The sequence below is a fragment of the Staurois parvus genome, unplaced genomic scaffold (genome assembly GCF_062004578.1).
Source record: "Staurois parvus isolate SC_StPar_1 unplaced genomic scaffold, SC_StPar_1.0 ptg000018l, whole genome shotgun sequence".
In the NCBI taxonomy this organism is placed as follows: Eukaryota; Metazoa; Chordata; class Amphibia; order Anura; family Ranidae; genus Staurois; species Staurois parvus.
Genome location: NW_028317814.1, coordinates 21888888 through 21912500, shown reverse-complemented (window position 1 = coordinate 21912500; position 23613 = coordinate 21888888). Strand labels below are relative to the sequence as shown.

At 43.8% G+C, this 23613-nt stretch overlaps 1 protein-coding gene across 2 annotated transcripts in view; it reads left to right on the top strand.

The window, feature by feature from the left end:
• The window catches only part of AMDHD2 (amidohydrolase domain containing 2), a 52056-nt gene that overhangs the window by 22834 nt on the left and 5609 nt on the right, over positions 1-23613 (top strand). For both annotated transcript variants that reach the window (XM_089682957.1, XM_089682966.1), the window contains 6 exons: positions 5810-5864; positions 10433-10645; positions 12714-12802; positions 19049-19193; positions 19352-19459; positions 22729-22797. In XM_089682957.1, coding sequence (XP_089539083.1) covers positions 5810-5864; positions 10433-10645; positions 12714-12802; positions 19049-19193; positions 19352-19459; positions 22729-22797 — 679 coding nt within the window. The remainder of the gene's footprint in view (positions 1-5809; positions 5865-10432; positions 10646-12713; positions 12803-19048; positions 19194-19351; positions 19460-22728; positions 22798-23613) is intronic.

The window sequence follows — 23613 nt, the reverse complement described above, 5'->3', positions numbered from 1 at the left end:
GCAACCAAACTGATAAGAGGCATGGAGGAGCTCAGCTATGAGGAAAGATTAGAGGAATTGAATTTATTCTCTCTTGAGAAGAGGAGATTATGGGGGGATATGATCACCATGTATAATACATATTGGGGATATGATCTCCATGTATAATACATATTGGGGATATGATCTCCATGTATAATACATAAGGGGGATATGATCAACATGTATAATACATAAGGGGGGATATGATCAACATGTATAATACATAAGGGGGGATATGATCTCCATGTATAATACATAAGGGGGGATATGATCTCCATGTATAATACATAAGGGGGATATGATCTCCATGTATAATACATAAGGGGGGAAATGATCTCCATGTATAATACATAAGGGGGGATATGATCACCATGTATAATACATAAGGGGGATATGATCTCCATGTATAATACATAAGGGGGGATATGATCTCCATGTATAATACATAAGGGGGGATATGATCACCATGTATAATACATAAGGGGGGATATGATCAACATGTATAATACACAAGGGGGACATGATCTCCATGTATAATACATAAGGGGGGATATGATCTCCATGTATAATACATAAGGGGGGATGTGATCTCCATGTATAATACATAAGGGGGGATATGATCTCCATGTATAATACATAAGGGGGGTATGATCTCCATGTATAATACATAAGGGGGATATGATCTCCATGTATAATACATAAGGGGGGATATGATCACCATGTATAATACATAAGGGGGGATATGATCAACATGTATAATACACAAGGGGGGACATGATCTCCATGTATAATACATAAGGGGGGATATGATCTCCATGTATAATACATAAGGGGGGATATGATCTCCATGTATAATACATAAGGGGGGATATGATCTCCATGTATAATACATAAGCGGGATATGATCTCCATGTATAATACATAAGGGGGGATATGATCACCATGTATAATACATAAGGGGGATATGATCAACATGTATAATACATAGGGGGGATATGATCACCATGAAAAATACATAAGGGGGATATGATCTCCATGTATAATACATATTGGGGATATGATCTCCATGTATAATACATAGGGGGGGGATATGATCAACATGTATAATACATAAGGGGGGATATGATCAACATGTATAATACATAAGGGGGGATATGATCAACATGTATAATACATAAGGGGGGGATATGATCTCCATGTATAATACATAATGGGGGATATGATCTCCATGTATAATACATAAGGGGGGATATGAGCAACAAGTATAATACATAAGGGGGGATATGATCTCCATGTATAATACATAAGTGGGGATATGACCAACATGTATAAATACATCAGTGGTTCATATAGTGAACTCCGTGTAGAGTTCATTTTATAGGTAAAGTTGATCCAGGGAATATCCGTTTGCCTCTTGGGGGATCAGGAAGGAATTTTGTTTCCCAGCAGGAGCAAATTGGATCATGCTTTGCTGGGGTTTTTTTGCCTTCCTCTGGATCAACTGTGGGTATAGGATTATAACTTTTTAATGGTTGAACTGGATGGACTTTTTGGTTTGTTTTTTTTCAGCCAGACTAACTATGTAACTATGTGTTCATGGCATTGATACCATTGTCATATAAATAATCTGTTTATAATCCAAATTATTTGTCCACAAAAGTTTGCATTCTTCCTTTTTGTTTTTTATAGAATGTTGTCCAGTCAAAAAACTTTTTTTTTTCTTTTTTGGTTTGGATAGAGTAGGGAAGAATTAGAACTGGTGAGAGTTTACTGTGGAGTAACTTCCCCATTCTTACTGTCACAGTGACAATGGTTTTACCACACCTGATATAAGGGAAAATCCCCAACATAAATACAGAAAAACATGCTGATGACTATACGGGAAGAGGAGAACTTCCCCAGTGGGCAAATCTGACAATGGTTCTCCCCCCTTCTACACAACATGCAGAACCAAAAAAAAAAAAGACCTCAGTCTGTTGACGAAACACCCATACTAGAGTCTGACAGATATCGGACATTGGAGAACTAACAAGCAGCTTAGGATGCCATTGTTCTGCAGAATGTATGCTCCCTTACTTGATGTTGTATCATACAATCATGACCTTTGGTCTTCTGGAATTCTTCTCGGCAACTTCCGCTGTTTGGCCTTTTATTATACTGTTAATTCTACAACAGCTGCCAATACCAGAGTTATGGGTGTTTAATATGGCATCTTGCCCTACTGTACTTAGATGTCTCAGTTTGAGGTGACCTCATGACCTGCAGGCTAGAATGACTACAAATGTAATACTTCTACATTTTTTGCACTTGTCTGTGCTCCTTTCTCAGCTTTGTTTTGGTCAGTGAGGGCCGTTGTCACTATTAAGGACCAATAAGGAGGTTCTGGAGGTGCCAGTGGAATGGGCCAACCTTGACGTACATATGAAATCTTAACGCCAAAGTTCATCCCCCCGCCAGAAAATTTTATTCAGAAGAGATCCTGGACAACATACCTGTTGTTGTTGTCCGGCTCGTGGAGCTTACAATCTAAAGGAAGGGGGAGGTGATACAAAAGGTGATAGCTGTAGGCGATGGTCTGCTGGAGGTGGCTCAAGTACAGTTCTTAGGTGGAGGTGGGGTAGGCTTCCCTGAGTAAGTGAGTTTTCAAAGATCGCCTAGGCTTCTTCCTCACTCAAAATGATCTTAATGAGTGAAACAAATCAAAAAGAAGAGCCTATGTTGATTGTCCAGGATCTTGGGGCTGAATAACATTTATTTGCCTACCAATAAGGAGGCTCTGGAGGTGCCAGTGGTAGGGCCAACCTTGACGTACACATTAAATCTTAACTCCAAAGTTCATCCCCCATTCCAGAAAATTTTTATTGAGAATAGATCCTGGACAACCTACCTAGGCTTCAAAATTATCTTAATGAGTGGAACAAATCAAAAGGAGGAGCCTGAGTTGATTGTCCAGGATCTTGGGGCTGAATAAAGTTTATTGCAGCTTAATGGCTAAGTGGGTAGCACTTCTACCTGGCAGTACTAGGGTTGTTGGTTCGAATCCCAACTACAGCACCACCTGCCTGGGGTTTGCGTGTTCTCCCTGTGGGTTTCCTCTGGGTACTCCGGTTTCCTCCCATAATCCAAAAACTAGTTTAATTGGCTACTGTCTAAATTGTCGCTAGTATATTCTAATAGAGTATATTCTGGGTTTTGGGCACACATGCATGACACCCCCCCCCCCCTTGCTGACTGATCCTGAAATTGGACATAGTTTGTCAGCTGGTTTCATCAAATGATTTTGGCTATAAACCTGCTGTTCAACTGTGGCCAATCACAGCACAGAGTTCTGTGTTTACAAACACACAAGACTCTGTGCACAGAACAGTGATCTGGCTATTTCTTCTCCCTGAAAAGCAGGGAGAAAGAAACAGCCAGATCTGTGATTAAAACACATTGCACTTGCTTAGGCCCCATGTACATGGGACACTTCTGAAAGATAGAAACTGACTGCTGGAAAACTTAGGTTAAAAAACGTCTGTTTAGCCGCGTTTGCATAACGCGTTTATGTGCATTTGCATTTAGAAGCTTTTTTTTTAAAGATAAGCACAGGAGAACTTCCCAAATGCCCAGAATGCACTGAAAAGTTAAATTAAAACTATTTCTAAATTAAACTATTATTAACTATTTCAGACTGTTTCAGAGAAATACAGAGAGTAGAAGCAGAGACAGCAGTATTTGTTGAGATTAGCTTAGGTGTGAGTTGCTCATTACATTTCTTTTGTTTCCAAGGGTGGGAAAGGTGTCTGGTGTAGGGAGTCATTAAGGTCACCTGGCAGGGGGTCTTCATGAGGAATTTGAGGTGTGAATGGTCATTAACATATCTTATGTTTCCAAGGGTGGGAGAGGTCTGAGGTGTGAATTGGTCATTTCAGTGTGTGACAAGCTTGGTAGGAACTTCCTGTTTACAGTGTTTTGTCCATGCAAGAACCTTGAAAAATCTTTGCATGCATATTTCATGATGAAAAAAGGCTCTGGACAGCAGCAGGAACTGGAAGAGTTAAAAAAAAAATTTCAGACGCAAGCGCTTATAAACGCGATTTGCCGCATTTAGCCGCGTTTACAAGCATTTTACATTTAAAACGCTGAAAAAATCAACTGCTGAACGCAAGTTTTCTGCGTTAAAAAAAAGACTGTAAACTCAAATGCCTATAAACAACTGTAAACGACGATGTGTACATGGACACATAGGAAAACATTAGGGAGAGTTCAGGGGCTGCTGAAAAAAATGCTGAACAGCTCCTAAATGTGAGTTTATCAGCTGCAGTGTACATGAGTCCTTTGTGTTGCTCCCTGCCAGTGTCTCTCAGTATCTGTTAGTTCCAGATTGCCATCCACACTATCACAGTCACACTATAAGTTGCTGATCACTTCCATTATTAGTATAGCATCTATAGCTGCGTAAATTCCAGTATATATACCATAGTTTGTAGACTCTATAACTTTCATACAAACAAATTAATAAACACTTATTGGGATTTTTCCCCAAAAACATTTTGCAGAATACATTTTGGCCTAATTTTATGAAGAAATTTGATTTTATTGGAAATGTTTTATAAAAGAAAGTAGAACATATTGTTTTTTTTTCTTTTTTAATTTTCGTTTATAGAATAACAAAAATTAAAAACCCAGTGGTGATCAAATACCACCAAAAGAAAGCTTCTATTTGTGTGAAAAAATGATATACATTTCAGTTGCGCACAGTGTTGCATGACTAAGCAATTGCCAGTTAATGTAGTGCAGTACTGAATAGCAAAAAATTCCCTGGTCATAAAACCTTCCGGAGATGAAGTGGGTAAATCCATTTCACTTTATTCTCTTAATAAAGTTTATTCTAGCCAGGGGCGGACTGACAACTCATGGGGCCCCCGGGCAATAGGGGATCATGGGGCCCCTGTGTCCTTGCCCAAACTCAAAAAAGCCTATGAATAAGGTACCAGGGGCATCTCATGGGGTCCCCTACTGACACCGGGCCCTCGGGCAGTGCCCGAAATTCCAAATGGTCAGTCCGCCCCTGATTCTAGCTGTCAGCTGAATTCTGGTGGTTGATGAAACCGGTGGGTGAAAGGTTGCTTGGTTTCTGGTAATCGTATTTTCAGTTCCCATTGGCTTGAAAATTCCTAAAGCACAACCTCAAAATGACAAAACAACAATCGCCTTTTTTGCCCTGCAGAGGATGAATGCTTAGTAGTTCTAGGGAGTACTGGAATAGGGTATATTACTTGCTATACTCCTCACTCTGGTGCTCCATCCTGCTCCAGCTGCTGGGTGGACCTTCACTGTCCTTATATTCAGTGTTGGCCCTGAATTGTACTTGATGATGTCATTGTGTGACCACAGCCCAGAGTGCCTTGTAGAAGAGGCTTCGGTTGGCACCAGTCACATGGATGGAGGAAACAAGTATTACACCTTATTCCTCATCCTTTATATGTAACCAGCAAATTAACCCTTGCAGTATGGGGGGGGATGGGGGGGGAGAGCCTTTAAAACCGCCAAGTGTATGGCCAGCTTTAGGAAAAACACAGATTTGCATTACAGTTCACTGTTCTCCTTGGTTTCTTGTTTACTTGGAGTGCAACTCATCTAATTGGTTTTATAATGACAGGTGAGTCTTCAATGGTAATGGATCTGTCCACACCTGGATGTCAATGTTTTTTTGGTGTTCACCACTTAAAACAGAATTTGTAACATTTGGAAACTGTCAGAATTAAGGCATTTGTGGTCCTGAACTTCTTTTTTTTTTTTACAGGTGCTTCCTCAGATAACTGTGCTTGATGGAGGGCCACATGGAGCTGGAGTGCTGGGTAATGATCTTCTGCTTTGTACATCCAGGCTAAAACCTTCAACATGTTCTCTACTGGAACAGACAAATTCAGCATTTACTCCTTCTGTGGTACAGAATTCTGATACAGAAATCAAAGGCACTAGGTAGAAATAATTCAGTCAAACAGTGACTGCAGCCAATCAGCTACAGTCATTGTTCAGGTATTCTGACAGCTGCAGGTGCCAGCTGTCAAAATACAATAACTTGGCAACTGTTTAACATGGATGAATCTAGGGATCCTTTACATCAGAAGTGTCAAACTCTGTTTCATTGTGGGCTGCATCGGCAATATGGTTGCCCTCAAAGGGCTGGTTGTATCTGGGGTGCGCTGTGTATGGATTGCAGGGTTCAGGAGTGCATTACGCACAAAATGCAGAGTTCAAGATCACACTGCATATATTGTACAGAGTTCAGGAATGCTCTACGTACAGAGTGCAGATCCAGGGGTGCCCCATGCATAGAGTGCCGAGTTCAGGGATGAACCATGTACAAAGTGCCGAGTTCAGGGATGAACCATGTACAAAGTGCCGAGTTCAGGGATGAACCATGTACAAAGTGCCGAGTTCAGGGATGAACCATGTACAAAGTGCCGAGTTCAGGGATGAACCATGTACAAAGTGCCGAGTTCAGGGATGAACCATGTACAAAGTGCCGAGTTCAGGGATGAACCATGTACAAAGTGCCGAGTTCAGGGATGAACCATGTACAAAGTGCCGAGTTCAGGGATGAACCATGTACAAAGTGCCGAGTTCAGGGATGAACCATGTACAAAGTGCCGAGTTCAGGGATGAACCATGTACAAAGTGCCGAGTTCAGGGATGAACCATGTACAAAGTGCCGAGTTCAGGGATGAACCATGTACAAAGTGCCGAGTTCAGGGATGAACCATGTACAAAGTGCCGAGTTCAGGGATGAACCATGTACAAAGTGCCGAGTTCAGGGATGAACCATGTACAAAGTGCCGAGTTCAGGGATGAACCATGTACAAAGTGCCGAGTTCAGGGATGAACCATGTACAAAGTGCCGAGTTCAGGGATGAACCATGTACAAAGTGCCGAGTTCAGGGATGAACCATGTACAAAGTGCCGAGTTCAGGGATGAACCATGTACAAAGTGTCGAGTTCAGGGATGAACCATGTACAAAGTGCCGAGTTCAGGGATGAACCATGTACAAAGTGCCGAGTTCAGGGATGAACCATGTACAAAGTGCCGAGTTCAGGGATGAACCATGTACAAAGTGCCGAGTTCAGGGATGAACCATGTACAAAGTGCCGAGTTCAGGGATGAACCATGTACAAAGTGCCGAGTTCAGGGATGAACCATGTACAAAGTGCCGAGTTCAGGGATGAACCATGTACAAAGTGCCGAGTTCAGGGATGAACCATGTACAAAGTGCCGAGTTCAGGGATGAACCATGTACAAAGTGTCGAGTTCAAGGATGAACCATGTACTAAGTGCCGAGTTCAGGGGTTCGCTTTGTCCAGAGTGCAGGGTTCAGGAGTGCTTTACGTACAGAGTGCAGGGTTCAGGAGTGCTTTACGTACAGAGTGCAGTGTTTAGGGGTGTGCTATGCACAGTATGCAAACTCCCCAAAGCTTCTTTGCATTTCTCTCTCCTACCTGGCCCAGCTGTAATACCTCCTTATGTAGCTGGATCTGATTTGCCTTGCAGGGAGATCACTCTCTATCTCTCTCTCTCTGATTCTGGAGATCTGTCCCCGCCGTAAGTGTGTATAGAGATTTGTTAGTTACCGCAGCCGCTGACAGCAAAGCTGTCCCTTGTAAACACAGAAGGCTTCCGTGTTTACAAGTGACAGCAGGGAGCGGATGGTGAGAGTGAAGTTCCGCCATGTTCTGACTGTAAAACTGGGTGCAAGGGCCACATGTCAAGGCCTGGCTGGCGGAACTGGGTGTAAAGGCCACATGTCAAGGCCTGGCTGGTGGAATTGGGTGTAAAGGCCACATGTCAAGGCCTGGTTGGAGGAACTGGGTGTAAAGGCCACATGTCAAGGCCTGGCTGGCCTTGTGTTTGATATATGTGCTTTACATGTATGTCCAGCTTAAGGCTGAGAAGTGAGTCTGGTTTAAAAAAAAAAAAATTGGCCCAGTTTGACATGATCTCTTCTATAGTCTGGGTCCCCAGTCAGTTTTTCCTAGAATGCTCAGGAGCAGCATTCTTATGAAAGACCACTGCTAAACTGTGACATACATATCTAAATATCCCTGTTTGGTCAAATATCTGCTCACCTACAAAAAAGATGTCCAATGCAGTGGTCAATCCCAATAGGGATCTCTGGGTACGCAGTGCATTTTTTTTTTTGCAGTGCTCTGTGATGTTTCACAATGTTGGGGATACTTTGTAGTCCACAGTGCTGCATCTCGATAGATTCTTCAAGTACTGTACCCCCAATGTATAATCATTATTGGAGAATCAACTGACCTGACAGATCACTGCGTACACATAACTAGTTGTATTTCAAGGCCAACTCCACCCTTGGCGGATATTTTAGTTTTGTAGGAAAGCTTTGGTTACTTGTGGTGAGATATTTCCAGAGTTCCATATTCAGCCCAACAGCTGTAGCTGCTACAAAGCATGATAGTAGTATTACACACACTGGATGGATACTTTTCAGTATAGAATAAAAAACAGTTGGGTGCAGACAACTTTTTGAAATGTACATAGGTGTACTAGCCTTAGAGGTGAGCATGGACTCACAAACTAATGTGGATATCCTGTGGGGGTTTTTTTTTCCCCCTTTCATTAGAGTAACTAGCGATCCTTGTTACTGGGCTTCAACAATCTGTTCCTGTCTTCTATTGCCTTCCCCCTTTGTTGCCCTGACATATGCACACTGGTGGAGAATACAAATGGTTGTGCCAGAGCTCATTGCACAGGCATGTTCTGTTATTGTCGCCATCAGGAAACTGATCAGTTGCTGCTGAAGTGCACATAGACAAGAGGTGGCTTACCGGCAATCAGCAGCACAGAGATGCAAAAAAGAATAATTGTTTGATGCTCAGTGCACTCATTCAGTGCCATTCATTCAGGATTTAGATCAGCCTTCTCAACCTTTCTTTCCCAGAGGAACCCCCTAAAATAATTTTTAGGTCTCGGGGAACCCTTACTAAACCAAATTATTGGAGGTCAAAGGCAAAAATATGTTTTATATTAGTGGTCAGTAGGAAGAACACAACTCTTAGGCCCCCCATTCACACTGTGGTGTTTTGAATCGTGGTAGAACCGCACAGCTTTTTCAGGTGCCATTAAAATGTATGGTACCTGAACACGTGGTTCCGTGATTTGTCATTTTAGCAGAGCGTTGTGAAATCGCAGTGAATCTGCCCTCGATTCAAAATGCCATAATGTGAATGGGACCTTACAGTGAAGATCAGAATGCCATCCCTGAAGACAGCTAAAAAGGTTATTGATGTCGTGCTGCTGGCTCTGTCAAACACCTTTGGACCTGGTGAATAAAAACAAACAAGGGCGCACTCTCATCGTGCATTACCGTGGTATAACACGTAATTTATTAAATAAAAAGGATGTATACTCACAAACCAACGTGATAATGGGCAGTCACATTTCGGGAGCTGAACCCCCTTCCTCAGACCTCTGAGGAAGGGGGCTCAGCTCCCAAAACGCGTCAGTAATCCGCATCATTAGACAAAGTTGTATTGTGACTGTTTTTGTGGATCACCTATACTGCCCATTATCACGTTGGTTTGTGAGTATACATCCTTTTTATTTAATAAATTACGTGTTATACCACGGTAATGCACGATGAGAGTGCGCCCTTGTTTGTTTTTATTCACCAGTGGTCAGATTTCCCGATCTCAGAAGGGCAGCACCTCTTCGGTTGGCATTTGACAAATCCCTTGGTTTGCATGAAGATTGGAGCGCTGGTTTCGTTTGTTTTTCTTTTGGAGTGCACTTTTGGACCTGGAACTATTCAGGCATCATTGGATGGGAGGTCAATCCGCCACAGCGCAAGGAACTCCTAAGAACCTCTGGGGGAACCCTGGCTGAAAATGGCTGGTTTAGATTTACTTTAACTGATCACCTGTCCTTCTGAATCGGGTTGTTGATAATCCTGCTCTTCGACTTGTTTAGTTTTCTCAGGATCTTTCCCCACCCTGGACCAGTTGAGTGAGGTCAGCCAACAGCGGGCTTCAGCCCAGTGTCAGCTGAAAACGGATCACAGAAGTGCAGAACGAACTGTACTCCTGTGATCCACAGGAAAAGTACAGCCAAAAGAGCTTTGGCTGTACTTCTCCTTTAAGTTTGACACCTCTGTCAATTTAGTATGTTATTATAGCTCAAGTTTTTAATCCTTGCAAAACCGTATTAATTGGAGGTGAGGCACTCAAATCCAGGTCAAATCATTTCTCACAGCCTCGCCTTTCTGGCAGCAGGCATACCAGCCAAGATCACCAGCCCAGGACTAAAATTAGCAGTCTGACATTGGATGTTGCTTTCCATGGAAGACTTTACACTTCTAGTTCTTGATGGACTTTCTAATTACTTAACTGATCTCAACATGCCTTGCAGGCATCCACCTGGAAGGTCCATACATCAGCTCGGAGAAGAAGGGAGCCCATCCAGAGCATTGTCTACGGTCATACAGTAAGAGGGGATTCTCAGAAGTTATGGACACTTATGGGACCTTAGATGGGGTCAGCATTGTGACTCTGGCACCGGAAATGGAAAGGAGTAAAGAGGTGATCGAGGAACTGGTGCAACGTGGAATACGTGTCTCCTTGGGTAGATATATATGCCAATAGTAACTGCAACTAAGATTGGTTTCGCTATTTTGGATAATGTATGCAAAGGTTCAAGTCATCAGCAGGGAGATCCCACCCTCTGATTAGATGGGCAACATATTTGAGCAGTTTGGTAACCCACTATATATTCCTATGGAGAGTTAACTAAATACAATATTTCTGTGTTAGTTAATCTCCCAAAGCAATACAGGGAAGATGCTCAGTGGTCACAGCAGCTTGGATGAAAAGCCATATTAAGCTTGCTACTGCTATGCCAGAGTGAGTATGAGATCTCTGTGTTTGTGGTGCTGGATAGCAGTAGCAGCCTCTTTGAAGATCAAACCCTGTCCTACTCCACCCAAAAGTGAGTAGTTTGATTCTAATGTAGCCCTGTGGCCACACTATGGACATGGAGATATTTACAAATTACTAAAAAGAAGTAAATACACTTTACCCCCCTCTGTCATTCCCTCCACTGCTCACGATTGCCCAACGCATTAAACTCAACCTACTAACACAGACATACAAAATCATTCATAACACTGCCCCAAACTACCTCACCGACCTGATACCCAAATACTACCCTACCCGTAATCTTCGCTCCTCACAAGACCTCCTACTTTCTAGCTCCCTGGTCTCCACCTCCCATGCCTGACTGCAGGACTTCTCCAGGACTACCCCATACTCTGGAACTCTCTACCCTAATCCATCAGACTGTCACCTACCCTCCTCACCTTTTAGGTGCACCTCGAAAACCCATCTCTTCAGGGAATCCTACCCCGCTCTCACCTAAGAGCTGATCTCCTCCACTCCTCCCACCACTCCATCCCCCACAGCCACCCTCCTGTACCACTATCCCCTCCCTCCTAGATTGTAAGCTCGAAAGAGCAGGGCCCTTGAATCTCTCGTGTTCTGTTTTGTTACTGTATTGTCTCATGTACTGTCCCCAGGGGTGGACTGACCATTTGAGTACTCGGGCACTGCCCGAGGGCCCAGGGTCAGTAGGGGGCCCCATGAGATGCCCCTGGTACCTTTCATTGTCTTTTTCATAGGCTTTTTTGGGTGTGGGTGAGGACACAGGGGCCCCATGATCCCCTATTGCCCGGAAACCCCATGAATTGTCAGTCCGCCCCTGACTGTCCCCCACTATAATGTACAGCGCTGAGCAAACCTTTTAGCGCTATATAAATACTGTATAATAATAATAATAATAAAAAGACACCCTCACTGAACTCTGTAGATGCAGGCTCTGTGGAGTAATGCTTTCTCAAATTTTGCAGCTGAATCTTCTCAGTATTATTTTCTCCCTGTAGCTCAGTTCCCCAGACAAGCTTCTAGTCTTCTCTTCTACAATATAAACATAGAGCGAGTGCATTGGGAGATTGGAGAGAGCAGAGTGCTAACACCTGGCATGAACCACTTTAGTGCTTCTACTGTCAACTTTAAGAATTAGTTCCTCCACAGTGGCTGTAACTACAGATGTCAGTCAGTGAAGATTTGTTTTAAAGCTGAACTCCAAACAATTGGCTAAATACACAGATATAAAATCTGATTTACTTTAAGGCCCCATTCACACTTGGGCTTTTGAATTGCAGGCAGAATCGCCTAGATTCTGCTTGCGATTTCAATACGCTCTGCTAAAATACCAAATCGCACAACAGTATGTTCAGCTGCCATTCATTTTAATGGCACCTAAAAATGTGGTGTGATTCTGCAGTGATTGTCACGCTGCAATAGCGGCAAATGACATCGCACAAAGCGCGTCGCCCAAAAGAAACTCCTAAACTGTGACCTGTCTTTTTTGTGCTGAAGTTTCAGTTTCACTTATGAATCTCCTCCCCACCCCTACCCTGAGTTTGGACAGTGTAAAGAAAAATGGCAACGTGATAAGGTCACCTCATTGTCACCCAGCATGGCTTCTTGCACTGCAGCACACTTGACTTGTCTCCTTGTGCTGCTTCCTTCTCCCCCTCTCTGAGCTCTGCACCATTCCATTCTTGTCCCTCAGATGTAGCTGAGAAGAAATGTTTGCAGGAGAAATATTGGTGATGTGTGTCATTTGTCCTCAGGTCACTCAGTGGCTAATTTATCTCAGGCTGAAGATGCTGTGAATAAAGGTGCTTCATTTATTACTCATCTCTTCAATGCCATGCTGCCGGTAAGTCCGTGTTTCCTGCTTATGGTGTCTATTAAAGGATGAATGAGCAGTTCAAGTTTTAAAGCTTTGCTTTTCAGTTATAGACGCTTCCTAGAACGTCTTTTTTTTATCATTTGTTTTTAATTGCTATGGATGTTGACCTTGACAGAGGATTTTATAAGGTTTAATAAATACAAAGTCACATGCTACTTTATGCCTGGAAGCACTGGATAATTGACAGGGCTCCAGCAGGGGAGCACAGGAAGGTTGGTATTAGTAGCTGAAGAGTTGAGCTATTAAGAAAATATAACCAGTTAAGTTGGAGAATATGGAAACTCATACACTGGTAGGTTGCACTATTAGTACCAAGTTGACATACAGCCCGTTCATTCTGAGATTACATCTCTTTCAAAGAACTTTCAAAGAATTGCAGTATCATGTTTGTGTGGAAAAACCGGTAATTGAATATTTGGCTACTCCCAAGACTCCTGTACACTGACGTCAGATGTGAGATTCTGCTGCTAGCGACAAATCGTCAGCGGCAGGATCAATAAGGAAGCTACCTGTCTGTCCCTATGGAATCGCTCCCTCACTAGCGGAGGCAGCAAGATGTTGCTCTGTGTCTTGTCCTAACAAACACTACTGAATTTCAAACTCCTGTGATGGGAGAGATATCTTGCTGCCTCAGCTAGCGATGGAATGATTCCATAGGGACAGACAGACAGCCTCTATAATGATAATGGCGCTGGCGATTTTTTTATTGGGGTTGGAATTGCTGCTGGCAATTTTTTTATTGGAGTTGGAATTGCCACTGGTGATTTTTGTTTTTTTGTTTTTTTTCATTTGGGTTGGAATTGCTCATCTGACATTAGCCTTACTATTCGTTGACGTATGGTCACATTCATTAGTCTCAATTCACAAAGATAACACACCATGATAAGGATGCTTCTTTTGAAAAAAGTCCATTGATATTTGAAAATCATAGTCGCACCACTAAATGAAGATCTTTATTCTTGTATTAAAGCTTTGTAAACTAAACCTACTGTCCACTGAAATGACAAAATTAAATTGTGTATTCAGCCTGTGACAAACCAGTTCATTTGTATCTTGCACGTATAACATTCTCATGTATGTTAACAATTTTAAATTTACTTTAAAAGAACTTTTTTTAAAACCTAAAGCTGGCCATACATAAATAAAACAGATTCCTCCATCCACTCTATGCAGCACCGATGGATGAATCTTCCACCATCCACTCTGCGCTGCGCCGATGGATGAATCTTCCACCATCCACTCTGCGCTGCGCCGATGGATGAATCTCCCACCATCCACTCTACGAAGCGCCGATGGATGAATCTTCCTCCATCCACTCTACGCTGCGCCAATGGATGAATTTCCCACCATCCACTCTATGCTGCTCCAATGGATGAATTTCCCACCATCCACTCTATGCTGCTCCAATGGATGAATTTCCCACCATCCACTCTACGCAGTGCTGATGGATGAATTTCCCGCCATCCACTCTACGCTGCGCCAATGGATGAATCTCCCACCATCCACTCTACGCTGCGCCGATGGATGAATCTCCCACCATCCACTCTACGCTGTGCCGATGGATGAATTTCCCACCATCCATTCTACGCTACACCAATGGATGAATTTCCCACCATCCACTCTACGCTGCGCCGATGGATGAATTTCCCACCATCCACTCTACGCTGCGCCGATGGATGAATTTCCCACCATCCACTCTACGCTGCGCCGATGGATGAATCTCCCACCATCCACTCTACGCAGAGCCGATGGATGAATCTCCCACCATCCACTCTACGCTGCGCCGATGGATGAATCTCCCACCATCCACTCTACGCAGAAACCGATGGATGAATCTCCCACCATCCACTCTACGCTGCGCCGATGGATGAATCTCCCACCATCCACTCTACGCAGTGCTGATGGATGAATTTCCCGCCATCCACTCTACGCTGCGCCGATGGATGAATCTCCCACCATCCACTCTACGCTGCGCCGATGGATGAATCTCCCACCATCCACTCTACGCTGCGCCGATGGATGAATCTCCCACCATCCACTCTACGCTGTGCCGATGGATGAATTTCCCACCATCCACTCTATGCTGCTCCAATGGATGAATTTCCCACCATCCACTCTATGCTGCTCCAATGGATGAATTTCCCACCATCCACTCTACGCAGTGCTGATGGATGAATTTCCCGCCATCCACTCTACGCTGCGCCAATGGATGAATCTCCCACCATCCACTCTACGCTGCGCCGATGGATGAATCTCCCACCATCCACTCTACGCTGTGCCGATGGATGAATTTCCCACCATCCATTCTACGCTACACCAATGGATGAATTTCCCACCATCCACTCTACGCTGCGCCGATGGATGAATTTCCCACCATCCACTCTACGCTGCGCCGATGGATGAATTTCCCACCATCCACTCTACGCTGCGCCGATGGATGAATCTCCCACCATCCACTCTACGCAGAGCCGATGGATGAATCTCCCACCATCCACTCTACGCTGCGCCGATGGATGAATCTCCCACCATCCACTCTACGCAGAGCCGATGGATGAATCTCCCACCATCCACTCTACGCTGCGCCGATGGATGAATCTCCCACCATCCACTCTACGCAGTGCTGATGGATGAATTTCCCGCCATCCACTCTACGCTGCGCCGATGGATGAATCTCCCACCATCCACTCTACGCTGCGCCGATGGATGAATCTCCCACCATCCACTCTACGCTGTGCCGATGGATGAATTTCCCACCATCCATTCTACGCTGCGCCGATGGATGAATTTCCCACCATCCACTCTACGCTGCGCCGATGGATGAATCTCCCACCATCCACTTTACGCTGCGCAGATGGATTAATCTCCCACCATCCACTCTACACAGCGCCGATGGATGAATCTCCCACCATCCACTCTACGCAGCGCCGATGGATGAATCTCCCACCATCCACTCTACGCTGCGCCGATGGATGAATCTCCCACCATCCACTCTATGCTGCGCCGATGGATGAATTTCCCACCATCCACTCTACGCTGCGCCGATGGATGAATTTCCCACTATCCACTCTACGCTGCGCCGATGGATGAATCTCCCACCATCCACTCTACGCAGCACAGATGGATGAATCTCCCACCATCCACTCTACGCTGCGCCGATAGATGAATTTCTCACCATCCACTCTACGCTGCGCCGATGGATGAATCTCCCACCATCCACTCTACGCTGCGCCGATGGATGAATCTCCCACCATCCACTCTACGCAGAGCCGATGGATGAATCTCCCACTGTGGTTATTGCATTTTAACAGAAGGTACCTTCAGCTGTCAAAATACTCTATCACTGCCTGCATCTAATTGGATGTAGTTGGCGTTCGGCTGAGAATTTTTCCACCTGGCTCCAAATTTCATCATGGGTCATCAGGGTCCGGATGAAATTTGCTGTGTATGGCCAGTCTAATCTGTTTAAAAACTGACTCATTCTTGCTACTGTCCTATCACATAAACTGTTACAAAAAGTTGCGTGAATCTTACATGTTACCAGTCTCCTGAAGAAACCTACAATAGCTGGACATGGGTTTCAAGCGGTGACACTCAGATCACTTCCCTCTTGCAGTGACCATATGACCTGCTTTCCCGGTTATGATTGGGAGCTGGCACCTGCTGGCACACAAATATTACACTGATTTTTATATAGCAATTTGAGCGACAAGATCATACAGTTTAAAGTGGTTGTAAATCTCAGACATGAAATATGAACAAAGTATATCCCTCTATAGTGTGTACTTGTCTCAATTAACTGCTTCAGTACAGGGCGCTTTCACATCCTTCCTGCCCAGGACAATTTTTAGCTTTCAGTGCTATCGCAATTTGACAATTGCGCGGCCATGCAACACTATACCCACATTACATTTTTATCATTTTTTTCACACAAATAGACCTTTCTTTTGGTGGTATTTAATAATCACCGCTGGGTTTTTTATTTTTTTGCCAATTGTTTAAACTAAATGTTGAAAAAAAAGGCGTTTTTCTTCATTTTCTGTTATAAAATTTTTACAAATCTTTCATCATAAATTTAGGCCAAAATGTATTCTGCTACATTTCTTTGGTGAAAATAACCAAAATCCGGGTATATTATTTAGTCTGCAGTGAAGTTATAGAGTCCATAAACTATGGTATATATCTGACAATCGATCAATCCTCATGTACTGACATTTCATTTCTTGAGGACTGAAAACACCAGGACAGTACAAATACCCCCCAAATGACCCCTTTTTTGAAAGTAAACAGCCCAGTGTATTTAGTAAGGCATTTTGAAGTTGTAATTTTTTGTCAAAACTTTTTGGAAAATTAAATTAAATTTTTTTTTTTTTGTACATACTGTCACCAGTGCAGTACAGCATCATCATATAACTGGTGAGACGGTGATGAGGGACACTGGTCCGTATGCACAAAAAAAAATAATTTTGTAATGTTTGCTTACATTTTTTTTAAATCTGTATATTTTTTATTACATTTCTTTTCTATTTTTAAGATTTTTTTATCATACTATGACCAGAGCAATACAGAGTTACCATGGTAACACTACTACTCTGGGGAAGTGTTTTTTTTTTTTTTTTTTACAGTCCGATTGCTTATAAAAGTGAATTTCACTGAATTAATTCATTTTTACTGAATGAAATGGATTCATTCAGTATTTACTATTGTTACACTTGGACTGTGATTGGCCCTGTCTGTACCATATCATAACTGTGACCAATCACAGAGATCAACACAATAGTACACAATGGATGGAATGAATGAATGAACGCCATCCGTTGTGCACAATTGTCACGTGATCTGTTGTGACTGGTCACAGCAATCACATGGTACCGGCAGCGGCCGGTGCACTGATCAGTGATCTGTTGTGTCTGGTGGACACATCGGGAGACATATCGCACCACAATGCAGGAGGACACCATATTACATCCACCCGGAATGACTAGTGCCTATTGGCAAATGACGGCTGGACGGGAGTACCAAGTATAATTTCTGTCTGCTGCTTCATTCCTCTATCAGCCTAAATGACTTCTGACAAGTTTTCCTGACACCAAGAAAAAAATGATGGCAGGGGAGGGAGCGCCAACAGATTGACAGCCTCAGCTCTGTTCCTGTGTGGTGTGTGAAGGGGGCGTGTTCCTTTTCTCCAATCAGCTGTCCTCACTGAGCTCTGTAGTGTGTAATTTCCCCCTCTTTTTTTCTGAACTCTAAAAAGCTTTATAAATTCAGCACGTTGAACTGATGTAGAGAAGAGAATGCTGCAGATAGACAGGTACAACGTATGTAGGAGGATTTGTTTCATCTCTGCTTATCATCTGAGGACAGTCACTTCACTGGGTACATGTAAGGGTTTACAACCACTTTAAAGTAGGTTAGATCAGGGCTTAAAATTTCAAGTCCTGAGCTACTAGCCAGGCCTTAAGAGTTACTCGCCACCAACAAACGCACACAAACAGAGACACCTGTACACACACAGACATCTGCATACACATACACACACAGAAACATGTACACATGCACAGGGACACATGTACACACACAGACATATGTATACACACACAGGCACGTACATACACACACACAGACACATGTACATACATACACAGATACATGTACACACACACATGTACATGCACACACAGACACATGTACATGCATACACAGACACACACCCTATAAAAACTTGCAGTACTTCGTTGTTCACTCACAGATCCGGGTACTGCACTCTTGGGGGAAGTGGAGAGCACAGCACACACTCCTTGTTTTGAGCAATCTGACGGCTCCCAGTGCCAATGACAGATTCGGCCTGAGCTCCGAGCCTGCTCAGCAAGACGGCCCTGGGGGACACACTCGCCCCCACCATAATTTCCACTCGCCATTGGCAAGCAGGCGAGTGGAAATTTCAAGGCCTGGGTTAGATTGTAAGCTCCAAGGAGCAGGGCCCTCCTAACCCTTTTGTATTGAACTGTATTGTAGCTGTATTGTCTCCTGTTATATTGTAAAGCGCTGAGCAAACTGCTGGCGCTATATAAATCCTGTATAATAATAATAATAGGTATTGATAATATGGCCTTGAATGGACACACACCTAGCTGGGAGGATTTTCCTATAGCAATCTATTTGCTGATCTATTTCATGAATGACCTGCTTTGTAATAATCATTAAAATTGCTTCTAGTTCCACCACCGAGATCCCGGCATTGTGGGGCTGTTGACAAGTGATCGCATTCCAGCTGGGAGGACAGTTTATTATGGCATGATTGCAGATGGAATACACACTAACCCTGCTGCACTCAGGATTGCACGCTGCGCACACCCCAATGGTAAGTGTGCTGTGATTAGATTGGGAGGAGCCCGTCTCTGCGTCATCACCAACGGCAAGCACAGTGCAAAAAATTTGAAGCAGCAACACCTCTCCTTTCTTATACATGGGACCCATTTCCACATAAAGACACATTTATATCTATCTTGTGCATTGCAGGCCTGGTTCTGGTGACGGACGCCATCACAGCCATGGGTCTAGGACCTGGTAAACACACTCTGGGCCAGCAGGAAATCCTCATTGATGGGTTAAATGCCTATGTGGCTGGTGAGTAGATCACTGGAAACTGGTCTCTTTGTACAGATATGGAATCTCTTGGGTGCCTGTTTAAGTCTTTATAACGTATATCTAAGGCCAATACTATTTTTATCTTATTTTGGAAAATTTGGGCAACAGTTAAAACCCCTTTTTTTTGGCCATTTATGCATCATTCAAGAGATTTTGCTTCTTGTTCTGTCCTGTAGATACTTGAACCTGAAAATGATCCCTTGTAGTAGGGCTTCACTGCAAGAGTTTAAGAATCGCTTTTTTTTACATAGTTACATTTGTTTAACTTGAACCAATGTAACTATACATACAATATACCTGTGCAATCCCTCTAGAACACGGGTGTCAAACTGGCGGCCCTCCAGCTGTTGCCAAACTATAAGTGCCATGAGGCATTGCAAGATTGACAGTTACAGGCATGACTCCCAAAGGCAGAGGCATGATGGGACTTGAAGTTTTGCAACAGCTGGAGGGCCGCCAGTTTGACACCTCTGCTCTAGAAGATAGAAATCACTGTAGTAGACACCACTACTCCAGTGATCTCTACTAGGTTTCGGGCCCTGCTGCATTGTGAACACAGGAGGTTGGCTGCCCTACATGGGTGCAATTCAGAAAGTGCTTTGCATTTTCTCAACGAATGCCAACCATTCTGTGATTGGACGAGGTGGAGATGCGAGATGGTGATGTCATATTTGATAGGATGACAGATTTCTTGCGAATGTAACCCTTTTTCTTTCTTGGAGGCTATAACGGGACCACTGGTATTCAGTGGAAAAGATCTGGTTGCCAGGTCACTGTCCAAACTGTGAGTAAACAATGCACTGCTATAACCTCCCCAGTAATCCTCCATGGCTGGAATACAGGTGCTCTGGCATGGGTTGCTGAAGCCACTTGAAAACTGTATGCATGAAGAAAGCCGGCACCGCAGTAGATCGCAGTAAAAACATCAGCTTTATTGAGCAGCGGTGTGGACAGCCAACAAATGTCAACACGTTTCAGCCTGATCAGCCTTACTCATGATTCATGTCAAGAGTAAGGCTGATCAGGCTGAAACATGTTGATATTTGTTGGCAGTCGACACTGCTGCTCAATTACGCTGATGTTTTTTTGCGATCTATCGTGGTACCTGCTTTCTTTGTGCACACTGTCCAAACTGCACTCGTCATTTCCGAAAACTACCAAAGACTACCAACTTGACTAAATACACTGCTCAAAAAAATTAAAGGAACACTTTGAAAACACATCAAATCTCAAATGGGGAAAATATAATGCTGGATATCTATACTGATATTGACTGGCCAATGTATTAGAAACGTAAGGATGCCCCATCGTTTGATGGAAATTAAAATTATCAACCTACAGAGGACTGAATTCAAAGACACCCCGAAAAATCAAAGTGAAAAAATGATGCAGCAGGCTAGTCCATTTTGCTGAAATTTCATTGCAACTCAAAATGGTACTCAGTAGTTTGTATGGCCCCCACGCGCTTGTATGCATGCCTGACAACATCGGGGAATGCTCCTAATGAGACGACAGATGGTGTCCTGGGGGATTTCCTCCCAGATCTGGACCAGGGAAACACTGAGCTCCTGAATAGTCTGAGGTGCAACCAGGCAGAGTCGGATGGAATGAAACATGATATCCCAGAGGTGTTCTATTGGATTTAGGTCAGGTGAGCGTGGGGGCCATTCAATGGTATCAATTCCTTCATCCTCCAGGAACTTCCTGCATACTCTCACCACATGAGGCCAGGCATTGTTGTGCACCAGGAGGAACCCAGGACCCACTGCACCAGCGTACGGTCTGAGAATGGGTCCAAGGATTTCATCCCGATACCGAATGGCAGTTAGGGTGCCATTGTCTAGCCTGTAGAGGTCTGTGCGTCCCTCCATGGATATGCTAAAAATTGTGAAGGACCCTCTGCACACTGGTATATACCCTTTCAAGCAGACTATGCGATAAACAGGGATATTTTGTTCACACATATTGCAATACATGCTTAAGCTGGCCAACTGCGTCAAAGTAATCCCTCTATGGCCAGTCCTACTCTACTCTGCCTACGCAAATGCTACTGTGGAAACAATGCTAGCATAGGAGAAAAGACACAATGGATCTGCCTCCCCAGACCATCACTGACCCACCACCAAAACGGTCATGCTGAACAATGTTACAGGCAGCATAACATTATCCACGGCTTCTCCAGACCTTTTCACATGTCACGTGCTCAGGGTGAACCTGCTCTCATCTTTGAAAAGCACAGGGCGCCAGTGGTGGACCTGCCAATTCTGGTATCAATGGCAAATTCCAATCGAGCTTTGTGGCGCTGGGCAATGAGCATAGGGCCCACTAGAGGACGTCGGGCCCTCAGGCCACCTTCATGAAGTCTGTTTCTGATTGTTTGGTCAGAAACATTCACACCAGTGGCCTGCTGGAGGTCATTTTGTAGGACTCTAGCAGTGCTCATACTGTTCCTCCTTGCACAAAGGAGCAGATACCGGTCCTGCTGATGGGATAAGGACCTTCTATGGCCCTGTCCAGCTCTCCTAGAGAAACTGCCTGTTTCCTGGAATCTCCTGCATGCTCTTGAGGCTGGGAGTGCTGAGAGACACAGCAAACCTTCTGGCAATGGCACGTATTGATGTGCTATCCCGGAGGAGTTAGTCTGCCTGTACAAAACTCCGTAAGGTTCAGGTATTGCCTCATGCTACCAATGGTGACACTGTCCCTAGCCAATCACAAGTGAAAAACAGTCAGAAAAGATGAGTAGGGAAAAAAATGTCAGTGGCCTCCACCTGTAAAACCATTCCTGTTTTGGAGGTCGTCTCATTGTTGCCCATCTAGTGCGCCTATTGCTAATTTCATTAACACCAAAGCAGCTGAAACTGATTAACAACCCCCTCTGCTACTTAACTGACCAGATCAATATCCCAGGAGTTTCATTGACTTGATGCTATACTCTGAATAAAAAGTGTTCCTTTCATTTTTTTGAGCAGTGTAGTTCTTACTAGTAATCGCAAAGATAGAAAAATTGGGCTGGCCATTCGGTGCCGGAGTAAACCCTGTGAAGGTCCCTAGGCAGTTGGAACTTTAGGGTCCCCCCTCGCAGGTTTCTGGAGGTTTCTCTTGCATGCTCTTTAGTGAGATAACTATGAACTATGTAGTGTGCACATCAGCCGCTAGATTATTTCTACTGTTCGTATTAACTGTTTGTAGAAGGACCATTTACTGACTTATTAGATGATACTTTTTTTTTTCCTTCTGCTATGCAGGGACCCAAACGCTGGCAGGCAGCATTGCTACGATGGACATGTGTGTAAGGCACTTTCATGAAGCCACAGGTCAGTGATATCAGGATTACAATACCTGGTTAAAACATGTCAGTGGTGTTCACTAGGTTTCATGCACATACGTGGCTTCGGCTCAGTAAGCAATAACACATGCAGTATATTTTCCATTGTGAAGGTTTTTTAAAATGCACTGAAATCAAGTGCACCCCACACTTATAGTTCATTGATATAGATAGAGGAAGAGCCTGCAAGAGCCACGGCACTGTACCTGCTTATCATGCTTGCAGTGCTTTGTGGGCTTCAATGTAAAATAATAATAAATGCACATTTTCTGCTTTTTTCTAAATGCGTGAATTTATAACTTTCTTAAAGGTGTGAATTTTCCTTTAACAAATAGGTTAAAAATAATCTTTTGATCTAAAATATTGTGGCTAAATGGGCAGCACTTCTGCCTGACAGTACTCGGGTCGTTGGCTCAAATCACAACCATGGCATCACCTGCCTGGAGTTTGCATGTTCTCCCTGTGCCTGCATGGGTTTCCTCCGGGTATTCTGGTTTCCTCCCACACTCCAAAGACATGCTGGTAGGTGAATTGGCTCCTAAATTGGCCCTAGTATGTGTATGTATGTATGAATGTGAGTTAGGTTACCTTAGATTGTACACCCCTTGAGGGTTAGGGACTGATGTGAATGTACAATATATATGTAAAGTGCTGTGTAAATTGACGGCGCTATATAAGTACCTGAAATAAATTAAGTACTGTCAGTGTTTTTGCTCTAGCTACCAACTCGCTGCTCCCTTTGATGGTCTAAAATGCCTAACAACAAAAAAAGGTTGTCGTTGCTAGGGAGGGATGACAAATCGTT